Genomic DNA, 20,456 nt, shown 5'->3' with positions numbered 1-20,456 from the left:
ATTTCATTATTTCTTCACTCCAATCTCTTCTCATCTAATTATCTCTATATACTCAAAAAAATGAATGCCGATGATTTTTCAACAAATCCTGACGAGTCTCCAATGTTCTCTGATGATCCCCAAATGCAAGGCATGACTTTGGCTGATCAAAATGTCTTCTTCTTCACCTATTATTATGTTGCAGGATGGAATCCCAACAATGCTGAAACGTGGAACGTGTTACGTGAAGAATCTCATTGATGTGTCCATGGCGAAGACATTGAAGCCCAACAGGAAAAGTCGGGCGTCACAAAAAATATATTGTTTTATGTTAAAGACCCGTTCACTTTACTAGTTTGATTATGGCCAAGATATAATTCTTGGGCAGAAATTAGAGGTGGGACCCACCATTAGAGAATTGATTACGTGTGTTCACTTAACAAGTTTTGGCCACCTGTTTTAGAAAAGGACGACGCTTTTTTTAGTGTATTGACCAAAAAGCCATCACTCTTTCATCTCCGTCTCACTGTGCACATTTGTCATGCGGGGGTATATTTGTAACTAAGTCCCCATTTCTTGGGTTGATTATTTGTCCCAGATATAATTACCACCTCATGCGGCAGATTTGTTTCTAGCATTTTTGGTATGAACAGTGCGGGCCTTGACAAAATTCTCGGGCTTGAAAAAATAAAGCTGAGAAACTGAACAACATATATTGCCCCTAATTGAACTCAAATCTGGGCATTTCAAGTAAAGTGAACGGGAGTTTAACCCTATCAATGATGACCCGAGTCTTACTAAACATGAGATTGATGCTACAACATGGCATCTGGGTCAATAAGAGTTCTAGCGACATACATCAAATTCTTCGTCTCAACATCTCACACGTATATAGCACATTGGACATATTTGTTTGTAATGATTAAGTTTGAAAAAGTAATCTAATATCTTAATTTTAAATTCAGTGATTGTTTTAATATTTAATTAGACTATGGATGTAATCAAAATTTTGGAAATAAGAAAAATAGTAGTACACATAAATTTCTAGCTTTTTCATGTATTCTTTTTCTCAATTTTTAGATATTTTTTAATTATAATTATTATGTTATTTTCGAATATCGCACAAATTAATGATCACTTATTTGATTTATTTGTTTATTTTATATCACAACATTTTTTTACGTCTGACTTTACTCACATCACATGTATTACCTATCTAACGAAATGGGTTCATATTCTCTATCCTCATTATAATATGCCTAATAATTACTCTGTTCTACTTAAAGTGGTATATGTTTTTATGTCTCAATTTGAGTTGGTGATTTTATGAAAAGAAACATAACTCTCTATTTTATTTTTTTCCCATAATACACTAAACAATCTTACATAATTGGAAACGGGTATAATATTTAGTAAAATTCATCATGACATAAACAATGGGATAGATGAAATGTTAATAAAATAAAAATATGTTTCTATATGCTTATCCAAAATACCGAGAATAACACCCTTTTTCTAGATTCTTCTTATTTTTTTCGATATATAAATATTGATAATAGTGGAGTAGTATATAACTCAGGATCAATATGAACAAGTATACTAAAGTCAGATATTTCCATAAACAGTTTCCAACTCATTGTTTGCTTAATATATTAGTATGACTAAACTATCGGCATTAAATTGTAATATTATGATATAGTACCAAGTTCAATTATTACTGTTATTTTCTTTCTTGATCTGCAAATAAATAAACACGTAGTTTAAACTTGAGCTAAAATCTGAATCTCATCATTTTGGTTTTAGACTGGAATATATATCTTGAGTCAAAATTTAAATGTTTTTGGAGATCGAAACATCTTCATGACCATGACCATGACCATGACAATACCATTATTTAAGATGCTGGAAATCAAAATATTTATAGGTTGATATAGTTATAGAAGGGTGAATATTCGAGGTCAATAATTATATTTTCTTGTTGGGTCTAATATAATCTTTAATCTATATTATTTTGGTAAAAGTGAAATTAAAAAATTAATGTTATGATTTAAGCAAATAAATATTTTTGGTCAAAATGTATCTATAGTAGTAGTAAATAGGGTGACGTAACTAGTTAGATCCAATAACAATAACATATTTTTGATATAACAGTTTTGACGATCGAAAATAATTCAATTTCAATAATACGCAAACTTTGATTCAAAGCTACAAAAAATTTATCTTTTAAGGACATAAAAATAAAGATACGATTATTTATATTGATTTTTTTTTAAAATAACAACAATTTAGGATGCGAAAAGAAATTATCTTTAAGTTGAGAATAAATTATCTTAACCTTTTATTTTTGTGTAACACTTCTATTTGCATTCCCTAATTTTAAATACCAAATATAAGGACGCTTTTTGAAGTCTCAGATGGTATATTCAGAAGCACAAATTAATAATTTTAATTACATTAAAAAATGTTCTTAGTTTTTTTTGTGTAGTACAATTTGATAATAATTATTCCGACTTGAAACGTTTAATAAATATAGTACAGTAGAATATTTCTAAGTTAGACACTCCTAATACTTTTTGGCTACTCAAAATCATGGCTTAAAATTACAAAATTTGGTCCAAAAATATTGTTATGGACAAGGAGATTGGTGCATTCTTTTCATTCAAAGTGGTAGGAAAAAAATAAGGCCGCCTAGTTTGATAGGAGTACAGATAAAGGTGAAGACATTTTCATTATAATTGAAAAATTGAGACAAAATTACAAATTAGTCATAATTTAGAATTACAGTACAAATTGTTGGATCTTGTTAGAAGCAGTTTTAATGCTTTCATGTGACAAGCAGGAGGCAATCACTTACACTGCATATATATTCTGTTAAAAGTACAAAATAGAATGTATCAAATCCAAACACTGAAACCTAAATTTACCCTTTTCTACCTGATTTTCACAGTCAAAATGATTGCATCCTTAAATTTGCTTACATAGGCAAAACCAAAAAAAAAACAGAATTGAATTTAGTAATTTGATTTTTGGACAAGGAATTTACGATATTCCCCCATCCTATAAAGGGAAAGGGCAAATAAAACCAGAAAAAGCAAATTGGCGGCCGAGTAAGACCGAATCCATACGATCGGAGGGCGGAGATGATCCGGATCGAACGGCTGTGAGAAGTTGCGCGTCATCTCAGGGCTTCCCATGAAAACCTCAAATCCTCTCCTTCAGACTCCACACACGCCCCCTCTGTTTCTCTCTCACACACACAAAAACTCAGATTCACCTATACATACACCCCTCCCTATATCTATATCTATATCCCCCCTCACACTATTACCAAATTTCTGCCCATACATTTGAAACCCTCGAAAATTTTTGGGGATTAATTTTCCGAAAGATGCAAACCAGCAACGGTTCCGAATCTCAGCAGAGCAGTTCCAAGGAGAGCAACAACGAGAGCGCCAATGGCGGCAGCAAGGCGGTGCCGCCGCCGCAGGTCGTCGTGCCTGGCCAGCAGTGGGTGGCGATGCAGTACCCCGCCGCCGCGATGGTAATGCAGCACGGGATGATTCCCGCGCCGCATTACGCGCCGCACTACATGCCCTACCACCTCCACCACCACCCGCCCCTGCCCCCTCCCCCGCCGCCGCCGCAGCCGCAGCCGCAGCAGCCCGCCGCCGGAAGCGGCAACGGCGCTGGATCTAATGGCGAGAACCGCACGATCTGGGTGGGCGACCTGCATAATTGGATGGATGAGGATTATCTCCGCAGCTGCTTCTCTCAAACCGGAGAGGTATACATACAAATACAGATCATACATGCATATTTAGTGTGAGATTAACAAGGAGTAGAGCTTTAAATAAAGCTTAGCTTTTTTAGTAGGAGAACTACTAATAGGTTTCACTATACTACTTTTGTTTTTTTTTTGGTTCTATTAATTATACTGATATAGATTCAATTCTTGTAATTGATCTGCGTTTTAGAATGTACATTCAAACATGAATATATTTTGGCTTTATTTATTTTATGTAGATTTGAACGTTACTTACAACCTTTCCAAATTTTGATTAGTGATAGAAAATAGCTGCATTTAATGATGAATTTAATTAATGTCATTATAAATTGGTTCTTTTTGATAGAAATTGCATGCTTTTGTTTCTAATTTCTCTATACATCTCATGTTTTTTTGTGGATGTCTATATTTCTTGGTAATTATTTTGTAATTTTCCTCTGTTAATCACATAGACTTTTACTAAGGCTGAAATTTTCTGAAGCAGGTTTCTTCCATAAAGGTCATCCGTAATAAGCAAACAGGCTTTTCTGAGGGATATGGATTTGTCGAATTCTTTACGCACGCTGCAGCAGAGAAAGCTCTGCAGACTTACTCTTGTGTTGCGATGCCTAACACCGAGCAACTTTTCCGTCTAAATTGGGCTGCATTTAGCATGGGCGATAAGCGTTCAAACAATGGTTCGGATCTTTCTATCTTTGTGGGTGATCTAGCTGCAGATGTTACCGACACTTTGCTCCACGAGACTTTTGCAAACAAGTATCCCTCTGTTAAAGCTGCTAAAGTTGTCATCGATGCAAATACTGGCCGTTCAAAAGGCTATGGGTTCGTTAGGTTTGGAGATGATAATGAAAGAACACAGGCTATGAATGAAATGAATGGTATTTATTGCTCAAGCAGGCCCATGCGCATTGGTGCAGCAACACCGAGGAAGTCATCTGGTTATCAGCAGCAATACTCTTCACCAGGTACTGTTGGTGCAGCACCAACTATATATGTATCGTCTTGACTTGTCCCGTTGTTTAATTTTCTACATGAATTGCCTCTATTTACCCCTTGTATGTGTGTGTGTGTCTCTTTTCTCTAAAGCTAACAAAAATGATCTAGGAATCATGGAATGGGGAAATGTATGATGTACTTTCTGCACAATATCCTCTCAAGTCTCGTTCGATAGCTTTTATTGTTGTAAATATCGGAATTTCTATCAGTTTTAATGTGAAATTCTGAACAATCAACAAGAAACTTCTCAGTATAAGATGCAAGGAAACTTAATCTTCTAGATTGTGGTTACTGATGATCTTCTGTAATGCCTTCATAGTTGAGATAATTATGAAACCTATTGTTAGTTGAGTTCTTTCGCGAAAACAGTATTTTTCGATATTCTTGAATTTTTGCTTATGCAGCAAATATTTTATAGGTGGATATGCAAATGGTGTCTCACCGCATGGATCGCAGTCTGATGGAGACTCTGTTAACACGACAGTTTGTTATTTGTTCCTTTTTTCCTTTTCTTCTACTTACTTCTGGAAGTCTTCGCCTAATCCGTGATCTTTTAGATTTTTGTTGGAGGACTTGACCCTAATGTCACTGATGAAGATCTCAGACAGCCTTTCTCTCAGTACGGAGAAATAGTATCTGTCAAGATACCGGTTGGGAAAGGATGCGGATTTGTTCAATTTGCTAGCAGGTAATTTTCTATCTCACGATAATCGCTTTCATTTCCTACTATAGCACTAATATGTGATAACCTTGAAAACATTGGACAGAACTGATGCCGAAGAGGCCTTGCAGAAGTTGAGTGGTACGACGATTGGGAAACAAACTGTGCGTCTGTCTTGGGGGCGTAATCCGGCCAACAAACAGGCAATTTTCGTTTCACTTTCTTCCGGCCTTTGCAGTATTTTGTATGCTTAGCACATAAACATAGTTCGTAAATCACTATGCAATTACCGAATAATCACAATTACACAAGAATAATGCTATACTACTACAATTCTACGTTGATTCAAGCAAAAAATACATTTGGCAGCAATGAGGTTGTACTTATCTGTGTTGTTTTTGGTGCATTGTACAGTCGAGGGGTGATTTCGGGAATCAATGGACAGGGGCATACTACGGGCCGCCTTTCTTTGATGGATATGGATATGCGTTGCCACCACCTCAGGATCCGAGCATGTATGCAGCTGCATATGGGTCTTACCCCCATGTATGGAACCCACCAGCAGCAAGTGAGCTGAACTGCTAAGCCGGCTGGCGTCGACACACATAATGTTATGTGAGAACTATAAGGGTCTGCACCTAAATGTGGAGCGGAACTGAATTTTGACCTAATTAGGTACCTAGCTCTCTAGGAAATGGAAATCTCAGAGAACATTCGTTAAGAAGTGTAGAAAACATTTGTTAAGAAGTGTGGACTTGACTCGGAACTTCTCATTTGGAATAAATCATCTTCCACAACCCTCCACATTCTTCTTTCATTTAACTTAGATCATTGTTGAGTGCCTAATATTTTGCTAGGTGTTCAAATATACTACTTTCCACAATCTGAGTCACATTTGGTGTGGGCACGGATTTAAAAAATGTAAAGAAAAATGGTTAAATAATTTAGTAGACTATAAGTCTCACTTAGTTGTATTAGTGGAATGTGAGACCTACTTATCATTTACGGATCAACTAAATAATAGTAATATTACATGCTAGCCTAGGAATGAGAACAAAGCTATAAAAGCTATAATGGTAATATACAAAGAGTACGAAAATATGTTGATTCAATCCAACACAAATCAACTCTGAAAATCTATATAATCGAAAAATACATAAAAGAGTAAATATCACGTGAACTTAAGATTATAATTATAATAGGGCCGAAGTCTTCCTAAATTTATGTGTGAGCCTAATGAAATATAAAAGGCTAACCTAATATTTCAGAAATCCAATCCATGCGCTTTATTTTCTGGAAAGGAAATTTATGTGTGAGCCTAATGAAATATAAAAGGCTAACCTAATATTTCAGAAATCCAATCCATGCGCTTTATTTTCTGGAATATAGAACAATTAATGTGATTTGAATTCTAGACAATTTTATGACACAAAAGGGATCGCAAGGCTAAACAGAGATCACATATGTTTGGTGGAAAGAGTTGATGCAACACTACTTTACAGCTTAATTACTGCATTGTACTTCTAGAACCAAAGCCGGTTGACTCACCAAAGTGGCCACCTTAATGACCACATATGTGTTTGTGAAATAGTTACGACATTTTGGGCCATTTTAGTTTAATTAGCTCGTACACATGTATATGCGCAATTTATAGAAAACACATGTTAGTAATCATATAAATATCAATTGTCTATATCAGTTTTCTAGGTAACGGGAAACAAACATTTTTGTTTAATTTGTCTAGAAATAATATATCGCACACTAAAGTAGAGATATATCAATTGTCTATATTAGTTATCTAGGTAACGGGAAACAAACATTTTTTGTTTAATTTGTCTAGAAATAATATAAAAATGCAAACTCTAAACTCTTTAACATAGTGTCAACACAACGTCAACATAGTGTAAAATTTCAAAATTTTGATGTTAACACAATGTCGACACAATATCAACACGACATCAACCGTTGATACTGTGTTGATATTTTCTGTTGATGTTATTTTGACATCTGTTGACATTTTCTAACGGTCCAAATCATAATTTAGAGTTTATATAATATTTAGAGTTTGGATTTGATTACCTCACCCGCACACTATTTGTGAATTGTTAGTGTCTACCTCTACCATACTATTTGTGAATTGTTAGTGTCCACCTCTACCATATATATAGACATCGAGTTGATGTGTTTTCACGTTAAAATTCATTTGTTCTTGTACCAAAAGTGTGGACATTAACCTTTATAAATACCTAAAATTCCAAGTTCGGTTTGTTCTTCTTTTTCTTTGTCTTCAATGTGAGGAATACCATTATTAAATAACACTATCATTAATAGATTTCTAAAGTAAATAATTATAATTTTAATTAATATAATAGAAAAATAAAATTCTAATGCGAAGGTAGGCTATACGTTACCAATTTTCATGCTTAAATATAAAGTTTTTTAGTAGTATATCCTTTCTTAAGTAATATATTTGAGAATAAATTACCGGAAATAGTCCTCCAATTCCCATAAATTTCAAGACTTTCGTAAAATACAATTGTTTTGACAACATAACCTATATTTCATCAAATAAATTTTTTAGTGATCCAAAGTCATAGATACTTTATGTTTGAAAAGTGGACCTAGAGATGTAAAGAATAGAGAAAGAAGGATTGATGGAAATGACTCATCTTTTTCTTTCCATTGAAGAGAGTACAATAATTCAACAGGATATGTGTTTATTGGGTTGAAAAAGCTAATCATATTAATCCAAAAGAAATAAATAGCAGCAAAATGTCCCCACATTAAACAAATTTCAAAAATGAGTTGCCCACTTTGAGGAGGTGTCGTTTTGTTATATCTTACTTCCATTACATATTTATCATCATTTTTGGTGCTCAACAATTTGGTTTCTAATTAATATTAGTTCAATCTACTAATCCTAACATTAGGCCGCATGCTAATCTTCAACATGGATAAACCTTTTTGGCTTTCATTAATCATTTAATTAGATGGCTTTGATTGTTAAGTAATTACGGACACGTGTATAACCCTTGTCTTCCGGTATGTTCATATAAATGCTAAATGATTAATAAGTCACATAAATTATGATTGGATTCTTTTAGATATAAGCTACATATTACAACGCATTAATCAAATCAATACAAGGATCAAATTGGTATATATATAAGACTATAAGTGAATGTTCATTTCAAAAGTTTTTTTAAAGTCATATAATATAGAACTATAGCAATTTTCAAATATATTAATATCAGTTAGCAATAGGCACAAAATATATAGTAGTTTCTAACTCATATTAATTCGCTTATTCATAATATTACTACTAGTTGTTAATTGTTAATGCATAACAAGAACTGATCTTTTTTATAATACAAAATTATATTAATATATCATAGAGTTGATATTATTTTCAGTTCTCAAAATTCTCATTTTAAAAAAATTATTAGGAAACCGACTCTATTTTGATCCAGATAAAGTTAACACACACAAATGCGGCTTTGTTTTTTTTTTTTTTTGCGATGATATTGCATGATTTGTTCCTCCCTAGATGTGGAATGAAGGTAATGGAATGCCATTTTCTTTGCAAGCACGACGCTTGTTCCAAACTGCACTTCAATCAATATAAATCACAACATTTTATAAAAAAAACTTATTAAATAATCTTTTAGAAGGAAACGACATCGTTTTTTACCAAGCATTTCAAAACTTTTGTCATTTTCATTGTAAAAGCTCTATCATTTTCGTTCCACAAATATTTATAGAATGTTACCGAAATTCTACCAACGGAGGGGTTTTGAGATTGAAATAGAAAAAGTGGGTAGCAACATTGTTGATGGCTGTTATACATTCAAATCCAAATACACGAATAAATCGGTCCATAAAGAAAAGAAAAGAAAAATTTACCCAATAAAATTTGAAATAAAATAATACTAGCTAGTATTATTTTATTTTTTTATAAGTACCTTTTGATGAAAAAAAACTAGACACGCGTGGAATCACAAAGGAGACGTGAAGAAGCCGATAAACTTATTATGCTATTTTAATGAATTACTATATAAAAAGAATTGCAGAATCATTATGAGTAGTGAAAATCCAAATAGTAATAATAAGGGGGAATGCAAGCATGTCTTTGGAGTAGACCCATTTATATTTTCCTCTTCAACTCAACACTACCTTTAGTTGGCATCCATGTGATCTCTGCAGCTTTTTAATCATCTCAATTAATTATTTCCTTTTTCTCTAAACTAATTAAACATAATTACTTATATTAACCTTTTCAATCTTCAAAACTGATTTTTTTTAGGTCGACTTACATTGGTCCATTTTAGATGTTATTGTCAAATTATAAACTAAATCTAAAATACCTTAAACTCAGATTATTTTTAGCATAATTTGCAGTTTTGAACTATACTATTCGAACTGTTTATTTTTTTAGCACAAGTTAAAAACAAGCTTTAAGTCAGATTATGTGACTAAGGATTTTCCCACTCCTTTAATAAAATAGTCTCTCGTCTGATTCTACATAAAAATATTTTATGAAAAATTATCAATCTAAAATCCAAAATAATGGTTATGGATACCACGACAAAAAACTCATTAAATTGGGTCAAAGCATTAAGAAATGGCCAAATTCGTAGTATAATATATTATCCTTTATTATTTCCCCTAATTTTCCAAAAAAAAAACTCACAAACATAACACCTCGCGTTTCTTTTTCTTAATTTGATAGTTTCTAACCATAAATTATGAAATTTGACTGTAAATTGATAAAGAACCAATTTTTCTCAAAGTAAAAAAAAAAAGAAAAAAAGAGTGAACTACGCAATGATATTTTTGGACTTTCATATCTAGGTATTAGATTTGATATTTTCTTTATCTCTTTCTCTAGTACTGAATATGATATTTTCTTATAGGTTGAGTACATAAAATGATATTATTCACTTCACTTTTTAAAATACTTTTAGAAAGTAAAAATTTAAAACAAAAAATAGTACAAAATTCTTAAATATATTAATTATAAAAACTTAATTTAATTTTTATAAATTGCCCTACCATACCATTTATAACTTAATGATATGGGACGTTAATATTGGACGCTGGGACATTAATATTGGACGACTAATTATAAAAATATTTTTAAAAAATTATAATTAATATATTATAATTATATTTGACGTCTAATTATATTATAATTTAATGTCGAATTATAAATATATTAATTTTTATAATTAATATATTTTAAGAATTTCATATTATTTTTTTAATATTTTACTTCCTAAAAGTGATTGAAAAAGTGAAATGAATAATATCATTTTAGGTCCTCAAACTATAAGAATATATCATATTCGGTACTATAGAAAGAGATAAAGAAAATATCAAATCCAGTACGTAGATATGAAAGTTCCAAAATGTCCTTCATGCCTTGGGGGCATTTTGAGTGTAAAATTATGATGAATAATGAAAAAGTACCATAAATGTGATTACACCTTAGTTCAGGAATTACCCACATTATTTTTAAGTTTAGGTACCATTTGTGTGCAAAACTAATAATTTAGGAACCAAAACGCATAGTTCATGGACCATTTACACAGTTCCCTCGAAAATAAATACTCCCTCCGTCCCTAAAAATTTGTCACCTATTTCATTTCTCGTTCGTCCTTAAAAATTTGTTACCTTTCACTTTTACCATTTTTGGTAGTGGACCCTACATTCCACTAACTCTTTTACACACACATTTTATTATAAAACTAATATATAAAAGTAGGACCCACGTGCCACCAACTTTTTCAACTCACTTTCTATTACATTTTTTAAAACTCGTGCCCGATCAAATGGTGACGAATTATTAGGGACGGAGGGAGTAAGAGAGATGAAGAAAATATGTTGCCTTAAAAAAGGAAATACAAAATAGAAACAAAATAGAAAACAGTCTTATTCTTGCCACTTGTATTACACTGACACCTAGTTTTCATTTTAGCTTTTAAAGTCACCGCCATTATTTTCCATAGATAATCTCATCAAAATATGCATTTTTGAAGAGGCAAATTATAAAATATAAATATCCATCACTATTCAATTCATTATATAGTTCATACAAATATCTCTCACCTCTCTCTGACAATCAAATGCATATATCCAGAGTCCTGCATATTTATGAGTGTTATTAAACACAGTTCAGTTCAGAAATGAATGAACGAATTGATGCTAAAGTACTCTGCTGATTTAGAGGCTACAGTTTGCTCAGATCAAGAAATAATATAAAGTTTGTTTGTTGGATGTCTATTTTGAGGCGTGCTTGAAACAACTCATTCAATGGATTCAATTCTCTCTAGGTCTCCTTGATTCGCCACCATTTATTGCATATTTTTATCAGTATATAAGTTTTCAATTATTGAGGGATTTAATTTGCAAAATGTTCCAACAGGTGATATTGTTTTGGGAGAGACGAATATGGAAGGCCGGAGGAGTTTGCGGTTGCAGTCTATGAGGCCTCACGTTAAGCACGAAAAGGTAATCCAAGCGTTGATGGAAATTTGTTTGAATTTATTGGCTTGTTTGATCCAATTTGATTTTATTGAGTTCAATTAATAGTTTGTGGTGTGTATTAATCCATTGAGATTTGAGTTTGGGTGTTATTATGTTGTTGGATTTAAGGTATCTGCAAATTGAAAAATCATACTATCAAACTAAGCATAGCTCTTATCCTAGTTTTACCCTTCTTTTTAATGTTAAAAACGAAAAAAAGGTATGTGAGCGTTATCCTTTTGCGGTCGCGTGTGATTGAGGCTGATTGACTGATACTCTGTGTCTGCGTAAAAGGAAAAAATGGAAATGCAGAGTAGCTGGGCAACGGATGCTGAGAAGCCATGTACCAGCAATCGAAGCTCGATAAGAGAGAGAAAATTGACGTTGCAACAAGATGTGAGGAGCAGTTCATTTAGTGTCTGTGTTTTTTCTTATTCTGTGTATGGACTTGTTGTTGAAAGTCTTGTTAATTTACAGGTTGATAAGTTAAAGAAGAGACTCCGGCACGAGGAGAATGTCCACAGAGCTTTGGAGAGAGCATTCACCCGACCGCTAGGAGCTCTTCCTCGTCTGCCTCCGTATCTCCCACAACATGTCAGCCTTCCTTGCGAATTTATCTTTTGATTAACTGCAAATGCTTTCATTATATTAGCAGGATCAACCAAATTTAAAGAAATAGTATCCAATTCACTTTTCATCGTTCACTGAGTGAGAATAGTGGTGATTTTGGATCATGGCTTTTGCAGACACTGGAGCTTCTAGCTGAAGTAGCTGTTTTGGAAGAAGAAATAGTTCGGCTTGAGGAGAAAATAGTGTTTTTCAGGAAAGGACTATATCAAGAAGCTGTGTACATTTCATCCTCCAAGAAGATGGATACTAAAGATGAACAGAAGCAATCGACTTTCTTGGTTACCTCGAAAGCAGATTCTGAAACCGGCATTTGGAAGGATTCAACCTTTCTTTCAGGTTACAGTTCTAATAAAGCTGAACTGGTTTTCTATGCAACCTTTGCTTTTGAGATTTCCATATTTTGTAGCAAAACATGCATTGCCAGTATGAAAAATCTTAACCTCCATGCAATTTTAGATGATAAAAGAGGAAAAGAAAACCAGTCAAGCACCAGTACTTCGAAGAATAAGCAGCAATCTCTGAATTCGAAAGTACAACTATCCAGAAATCCTGTGAAGAAGCGCCTGCCTGAGTGCAAGTCAGGTGAGAGGCGTTTGGATCCTCAGAGATCACAGGTGTGTGCTTCAATTTACTTTAGCACTGCACTAAGAAATAGCTTGTTGATTGACTGAACTGAGTCTCGTGAACATCAGTGGGAATTGCAATTATTGGATCATGCGGCTACACCAAAGACGACTCCTGCCAATCTAGAGGCAACGTCACCAGTAGATGGTAGTCCAAACAAAATTTCAGAGAGCATTTTGAAATGCTTAATAAACATCTATTTAAGATTGAGCTCCATGAAAAATAGGAATTCCACTGAAAGTTTACCTTCACAGTCAGTGGCATATTCTTTTGATCCTTATAATTTATGTTCAATGTTTGGAAAGAGGGATATTGGTCCGTATAAGCATTTAATGACCATTGAAGCGGCATCCATCGATCCAAACCGAACAACAATATCAGTCTTCCTTGTTCAAAGATTGAAGTGAGTGTAAGGCTAGATTTTGATTCAACCTTTCCGCTGGTAATTTTGGTAGATGCTGATCTTGTCTTCTGTTTCAGGCTATTGTTTCGGAAACTTGCAACTGTTAGTTTGAAGGACCTAAGTCACCAAGAAAAACTTGCCTTTTGGATTAACATCTACAATTCGTGCATGATGAATGTAGGATTTTCTTAATTGTGTTTTGATCATGGGTGAGTTGAGCTACAACGAAAACTAATCAGCAAATTCATATTCTTCAGGCATTTCTTGAGTATGGCATTCCAGAGGATCCTGAGATGGTGTTTGAACTGATGCAAAAGGTAATTGATTAGCTGGCAGGGACTTTTTATTGAATATCAGCATGTAGATATATTCCATGGTTTTAGTACCATCCAATTAGTAGCATTTCTGAACTTTTTTGGCATGTATCTGCCACCCTGCTTGAGGGAATATGATCTTCCTGAGATATACTGTATTTCTACTATTTATGATGATAGCTTTAACTCTTGTTTCTCAGGCAAACGTGACTGTTAGTGAACATGTTCTAACGGCAATAACCATTGAGCATTTCATATTAAGATTGCCTTATCACTCAAAATATGTAAGATAGCTCCACTTTTATACTACATGTTTTACCTCGTTCCATCAATTACGGATAGCTTTCCCACAATTACTCCTACTTACTTGATTTCCCCAGACTTCCTCGAAGAGTACAAAGAACGATGAGACGATGGCAAGAAGCATGTTTGGCCTAGAGTTGTCCGAGCCGTTTGTCACATTTGCTCTGTCCTGCGGAAGCTGGTCGTCCCCTGCTGTATGTTATTACCCCTTGTTGATTTTTGATATTTTATATCATTTGAGCTAATTTTACTGGATTCATGTTCCATTGAAATGTTAAGATTAGAGAGATCTTAGAATGATTAACGAGGATAACTATACTCAATCATGTATCTTATCAATCATGAAAGTAAATGTCCTCTTAAGTCATCATTGTGTTGTTCCTTTCATCAACCATCTTGCCTTACAAAGAGGGTCAAGGGCCACTCCATATTTCTTCTAGGTCAATTGTAACTCAACTTGCACCTGAACTGGTTTTCAGCAATCTTATTTATTGTTGTTTGATTCTTTTACCATCATTGAAGGTGAGGGTGTACACTGCATCCCGAGTCGAAAGTGAGCTTGAAACTGCTAAAAGAGAGTACTTGCAAGCAGCAGTCGGCATTTCCACCATTAGAAAAGTTATAGCAATACCAAAGCTAATGGATTGGTATCTGCTAGACTTTGCGAAAGACTTCGAATCATTGGTAGATTGGATATGCCTCCAATTACCATCTGAACTCGCTAAAGAAGCTATTACATGCCTCGAGAGCAGGAAAGATTTGCCTCCGTTGAAGTCGATTCAGATATTGCCATACGAGTTCAGCTTCCGATACCTTTTCCATACATAAATAAGGTTAGTTCGACATATTGTTTTTTATTTGAAAGTTTTGGACATTGATTGTTCTGTACAAATGTAGTAATAGAATGTATAATCAATTATCTTGTATAACTTTACACGAAATGTTTCTTAAATGTGTGGGGTACGGGATGTAAAGATCGATTCAATTCATTAATTTTAAAAAAGTGGGTGCATACAGCCAGGATGGATCACTTATGTTCTCCAATTTATTTTATTTGATGGCCCCATTTTCTTAAATCATCTGATCTCATTCTTCCGCCTTCATCGACAGGTAACTATTTATATGGATTTTAAGTGAAGCATGTGGAATGCTCTAGACTTTGAATTATCTTATAATCACCATACATAATAGTACTATATTATTAGTAATTCAAATTGATTCTTAGTTATCTTGTGATCACATTAATTTGTTGAAGTACTATTAGTTTTGTGAATAGGGACATAACATTATTGTGATTGGGTTATGGTTCAGATTTATGCAAGAATAGATGCAAATAATTGAAAGCAATGATGTTGCACACCAATTAGGGGTTTCCTTTTCTGCTTTAATCCAATTATTTCTTCTTCTTTGGAGGGGGTAGGCTGGCGTAGAAGTAGGTGTTGGTATTTTCGAACAAGATAAAATAACACAATATGAACGAACTTGTATACATTTAACATTAAATTTTATCACATTCATGTCCTTACAAGGGTACAATAATTTTGTGTTGTGTTTGCTTTTAGGGCACAAGTTGTGTTCATTTTTAGGTCCTTGAGCCCGTATAATATTATAATTTGGTAATCATGTCCTCGTCTTGTGTGTAGTGTTAATACGAACAAAATCGTGTCATCTTATATATGTGTCGGTATTCGTTTGTATAAACTATCCTATCGTGGATATAGGACATCTTAGCTGAAGTATAAAAATTTCCTTCTAACTTGGATTAAATAGGTAGCTAGTATTTCTCAAATTAACACTTTCTTTAATCATACTGTAAATTTTGACTGATGAAAGGGAAGTATGGGAAGCTGTACAAATTTATCATCGTACAAAGTTTTCCATTCCATTGAAAGTGAGTTAGTTGACTTGTTCACAAATCGAAAGACATAGCAATGATGATAAATCTAACTTGTTCAATTTTATTAATGAAAATATAGCGCGAGCTAAAAGATTTTTAATGAGAAACAATGAATTGGGACCACATGGAATTTTTTGTCCTAAATAGCAGAAGATATCTATTTTAAGTAAAAAACAAACTACTTTATTGCAAAATTAGGAGATTGAGAAGAATACAAGTTAAACGCAGCATGTGAAGCTTAGCCAAATTTTCTTATAGAGGCGTACAAAATTGATGGGTCACTTTCCTTTTTCCAAGTACAAATTTACAGTATCTACCTATTAAATATTGATGGAGAAGGTAAAACTAAATGGCAAAATTGAGAAAAAATTACTGTGTAATCTTCTCATAATTTATAAAGTTTTCATTCTTGCAATCTTGTTGACATTTTGAACAAATTGTGTTTAAAAGTCCAGTTATAAATAATAAAATGTTTAATATATTAAAATAATAATAATAAATAAATAAATAGATAATGATGTCATAAAGAACAAATAAGTAAAATTGTTACTTATATATCATTGAGAATATCCAATGGATATTTCCCATGCTCAACAAGAAAAGTATAGTACTCACATGATTTTAAGTGAAGGTATGAATCCTGTTTTCATTTTTCCCCCAATATTGCATGCAAACAAGTGTATAAGGACATTTCAATAGAAATGTGTTGTGTGTGTATTGTATATGAAATGTTGTGTGCGTTTTTTCACTATGTGTGCAATGTGTGTTTTTTCTATTTATATTGTGTGTGTGAATGTGTTTGCAATGTACTATTTGGGAGGTATCAAATTTTATAATTAATTGTTTGTAACTTAAAGTACTTATTTTGGCTATAGAATTCAGATTATAAAATTGAGAAGGTTTGAAATTGAAATTAAATTTCAAATATAAAACATTTCCTAGGATAAAAAACGACTTTAGAATTGAAAGTTTCAATTCAAAATTTCTTTTCGGGTCTGTCTAACTCTAATGTGAATGATATCTGGTATAAATAAAAATTTTCAAAGCCAGCCTAGGTGAACATTTTAACATTTTAATTGGTGATTTGGATTAAGTTTAAAAATAAATACTCCTGTATTATTAAATTAGATTAGTACATTCGACCAGTCGTAATATAAATGTCGGCAAAATATGAGTTGAATTTATTATTCACCAATCTATGGGGGCATGCTCCACTCATCAAATGACTTGGGCTTTGGATTTAGCATTGAATTGCAAAGCCCATGTTAAATTGGGGAGATTATGCTAACATATGTAAAGCCCATGTTGAGCAAAAACTAAAACATAAAAGCCCAAGAAATATATCATTTGGGCTCCTAAACTTGAGACGCAGTCATTGGACCGCAACCAAATCACCGAGGAGTGGGCCTATTTAGAGGACCGAATCAGGTAGTCCAAAAGGGCCCAACACTTGGGGAGATTAGGCTAGCATATTTAGAAAATGATGTTTAATTAATTCAATTGGGAGAAAATAAAATGAAAAAGAGAATAAATATGAGATAAGAGAGAGAAGAGAGTTAATATTTTATTAAAGAGAAAATGAGTAGTCAGTTAACCGGAAAATTTGGAATATCTCAAAAAAGAATATGAATAGATTGACTCGGGACGAAGGAAGTTATTTTCTCCTTAGGCAAGGTGACTGTGGTGAGCCAATAAAGGAATCAAATACTTAATAAAAAAGGCTAAACTATGAATTAATTTCCTACGTTACATAAAATAATTCATAACCATTAATTAATTTCACTCAAATTGGAAATTAAGAATAAAAGAAAAATATGCAAAAATAAGATTATTTTTTTTATTGAAATTCGACATAGGACCAAGGATGAATATGGTTCCTTGTACACATATTGTTCTGTTTGCATATGTATTATGGTTAGTTCATAAAGTTGAATCTCACACTTAATCTTAAATAGATAATCTTATAATAATTAATTATAGTTTTTTTCAACTAAAATAATTCCACAATTTATCATATATAGATAATGAGTCATGACTATCCACCAAAATAAATAAATAGATTTGATTAGGTGGATTAAGATTTAAAACCCTTCATTATGCACTCCTTACTATAAATCAAAACCTTAATTTGGCAAAACACACCCTTATCCATAGATCCTTCTAGTATCTTTCGTCGAGTCCTTATACTATTTTTTTCATTTTTAACATATCACTATATTTTACATTTAATATCACGAATTTATTATCTTTTGAATTTATTTAATGACATGCCACACTAATTGCTCGATTAAATTCCACCATACCCTACTTTCCAAAATTTGATTAAAAAATTAAACATACAAAGGCATCTAGAACGTGTTTTGCCTTTTTAATAATCTAAATTGCTACATGTTAACGTCCATAACACCATTGAAAATGAAACATATATAAGTAGACAATAGCAATTCCAATAGAAATATATTGTTTTTCACCCGCCATTATGGACTACGAGTTTTAAAATGACGACAGATCAAAATAAAAGAAAACTCTGATTATAGAAATATGAATATTTATTTATAAGAAATTGATCCATTCTGCCCTTCTAGAAGTTGAAAACATAATTATGTTTAATAAAACAAAGTAGACAGCAACATTAATATTTTTAAAGTATTTTCATTTTACAAACCAAAAACGATGCAAAACAACGAAGTAATATCCAAAAAAATCTATTCTAGTAATCTTCTTTTACTTTTTTTTTGGCCTTCCATGATAATGAATAAGACAAACAATATGGGGCCAGTGGTTTGCATGCAACGTGGTAGTTGTATGAATTTTATTATATGTTTTTTAACTTAGTAGTAAACTGTATCAATTAAATTTAAAAAATCACAAAACTATTTATAAGAATTAAAATGTTAGTATTAATATTACAATTTATTTTTTGGAGAAAATACTAGATCTGTTTTCTAACACATTATGCTACGAATATCTATCTTTGAAGTGAATTCCGACACTAATACAAAATAGATATGAAACTGATAAATTGAAAAAATTGAGATATACAAACACAACTAGAAACTCAATTTTATTGATACATGTAGTCTCTCCACTCTTAATATGCAAATTTACATATAAAGAAGATTGAATGTAATTTTCCTTTTTAATCACCTAAATTCAATTACGAGATAAACCGAAGCCATTAGCCAGCGCGTGAACCGCCGGGTTGAACGCTAACCGGCCCAGAATCCCCTGCTTGTACGGCAGAAACGTTTTCCTCTTCATATCCTCCGAAACCGCCCGGTTCACAGTATAATGCAGCTCGTGAGCCGAAAGCGGTCCTTTTCTCCTCGAACCGGACCCCGAACCGGGACTATCAATCGCTCTGAAGCTCGACCGCCTCAACGCTGCCGTATACTTCTTCAGTGGGTCCTTATCCGCGGCGCGTCCCTCCGACGCGCTCCGGAACAGGAAAAAATCCTTCAAACTCCACTTCTTCTGCCCCTTGCTCGGCGCCGCCACACAAACAGAATTCACCTTTCCGGTTTGCGCCACCTCTTCCTCCCATAGATTTCGCTGATCATCTCTCATCGGAGAGAGAGATCGCACCGCCCTCCGGCTCAGCGGCCTCGACAGCACCACGCCTCTCTCTCTTCCTCTTTCCGGCAAAGGCGGAGCGTTTTTCTTGTGGCGCGGCGAGAAAGCGCCTTGGATTATCCTCCTCGCCTGCGATCGCTGCTTCCTCACGGCATGGGGCTTCATCGGCTTGATCACGCCGCCGTCGAAGAGCTCCTCCGCGGAGAGAGACGCCGTTTCCCAATCATCACGGCCGATGTCGAACGCGAAATCGAGATCATCATCTCCAGCATTAATCAGAGCTGATTTCGGAGTGCCAGGCTTTTCCTCCCATTGAAACGGCACCGCCGGCGATTGGCGGGCGGCGTCGAGGAGAAATTCGTCGAATTCCTTGTAGAATTGAGAGATGTGGGAAGGGCTGGTGGGAGCGCTGAAGTAGTAGTCGCGCGGCGTGGACGGCGCGGTGGCGTGCGGCGACGATCGCGGGCTGTTGAAATCGAAATCTAGGGTTTGAGAAGGTGAGAGCACCTCCATTAGAGAGGGATTGAGGGGTGATTAGTAGAGGTGTGAGATTTTATATGAATATATAACGTGGAGTGAAAGGGTGGATTGATTTGCATAAGCACGCCTAATTTGATTGATGAGACGTGTGGATGTGTATATTGTATGCGGAAGATACAAACTCCAAGTCAAGGAATGTGGGTTTCTATTTTCAACGGCGGAATTTGAAAATAGTGGTGGGGTTCTAGATGCTGAAGTAGTAGATGACAGTGAAAGGACTGCAGAAA

General features: G+C 33.9%; 2 protein-coding genes and 1 pseudogene across 2 annotated transcripts; 2 read left to right on the top strand and 1 right to left on the bottom strand.

Annotated features, from left to right (window-relative positions):
* Positions 1-3,214: 3,214 nt before the first annotated feature.
* On the top strand, positions 3,215-6,217 carry LOC121772186 (annotated as a pseudogene).
* Positions 6,218-11,447: 5,230 nt separating this feature from the next.
* On the top strand, positions 11,448-15,249 carry LOC121769987. Its single transcript, XM_042166773.1, has 12 exons — positions 11,448-11,752; positions 11,845-11,930; positions 12,240-12,341; positions 12,423-12,539; positions 12,692-12,911; positions 13,032-13,189; positions 13,268-13,602; positions 13,680-13,779; positions 13,860-13,919; positions 14,117-14,200; positions 14,297-14,413; positions 14,742-15,249. The coding sequence occupies exons 2-12, from the start codon at positions 11,871-11,873 to the stop codon at positions 15,045-15,047; spliced, it is 1,659 nt and encodes a 552-aa protein (XP_042022707.1). The 5' UTR covers positions 11,448-11,752; positions 11,845-11,870; the 3' UTR covers positions 15,048-15,249.
* Positions 15,250-19,269: 4,020 nt separating this feature from the next.
* On the bottom strand, positions 19,270-20,202 carry LOC121770122. Its single transcript, XM_042166915.1, has one exon. The coding sequence runs from the start codon at positions 20,200-20,202 to the stop codon at positions 19,270-19,272; it is 933 nt and encodes a 310-aa protein (XP_042022849.1).
* Positions 20,203-20,456: the final 254 nt, after the last annotated feature.

The sequence above is a fragment of the Salvia splendens genome, chromosome 16 (assembly GCF_004379255.2).
Source record: "Salvia splendens isolate huo1 chromosome 16, SspV2, whole genome shotgun sequence".
Classification (NCBI taxonomy): domain Eukaryota; kingdom Viridiplantae; phylum Streptophyta; class Magnoliopsida; order Lamiales; family Lamiaceae; genus Salvia; species Salvia splendens.
This window is presented reverse-complemented; position numbering and strand designations above follow the sequence as displayed.

What these genes read in the sequence shown, in the direction of transcription:
- LOC121769987 (XM_042166773.1), top strand. Translation starts at nt 11,871, where the DNA reads ATGGAAGGCCGGAGGAGTTTGCGGTTGCAGTCTATGAGGCCTCACGTT. An exon ending in TGTTTGAACTGATGCAAAAG is followed by an intron (nt 13,920 to 14,116) that starts GTAATTGATTAG and finishes CTTGTTTCTCAG; the next exon opens with GCAAACGTGACTGTTAGTGA. An exon ending in TGCCTTATCACTCAAAATAT is followed by an intron (nt 14,201 to 14,296) that starts GTAAGATAGCTC and finishes TGATTTCCCCAG; the next exon opens with ACTTCCTCGAAGAGTACAAA.
- LOC121770122 (XM_042166915.1), bottom strand. Translation starts at nt 20,202, where the DNA reads ATGGAGGTGCTCTCACCTTCTCAAACCCTAGATTTCGATTTCAACAGC.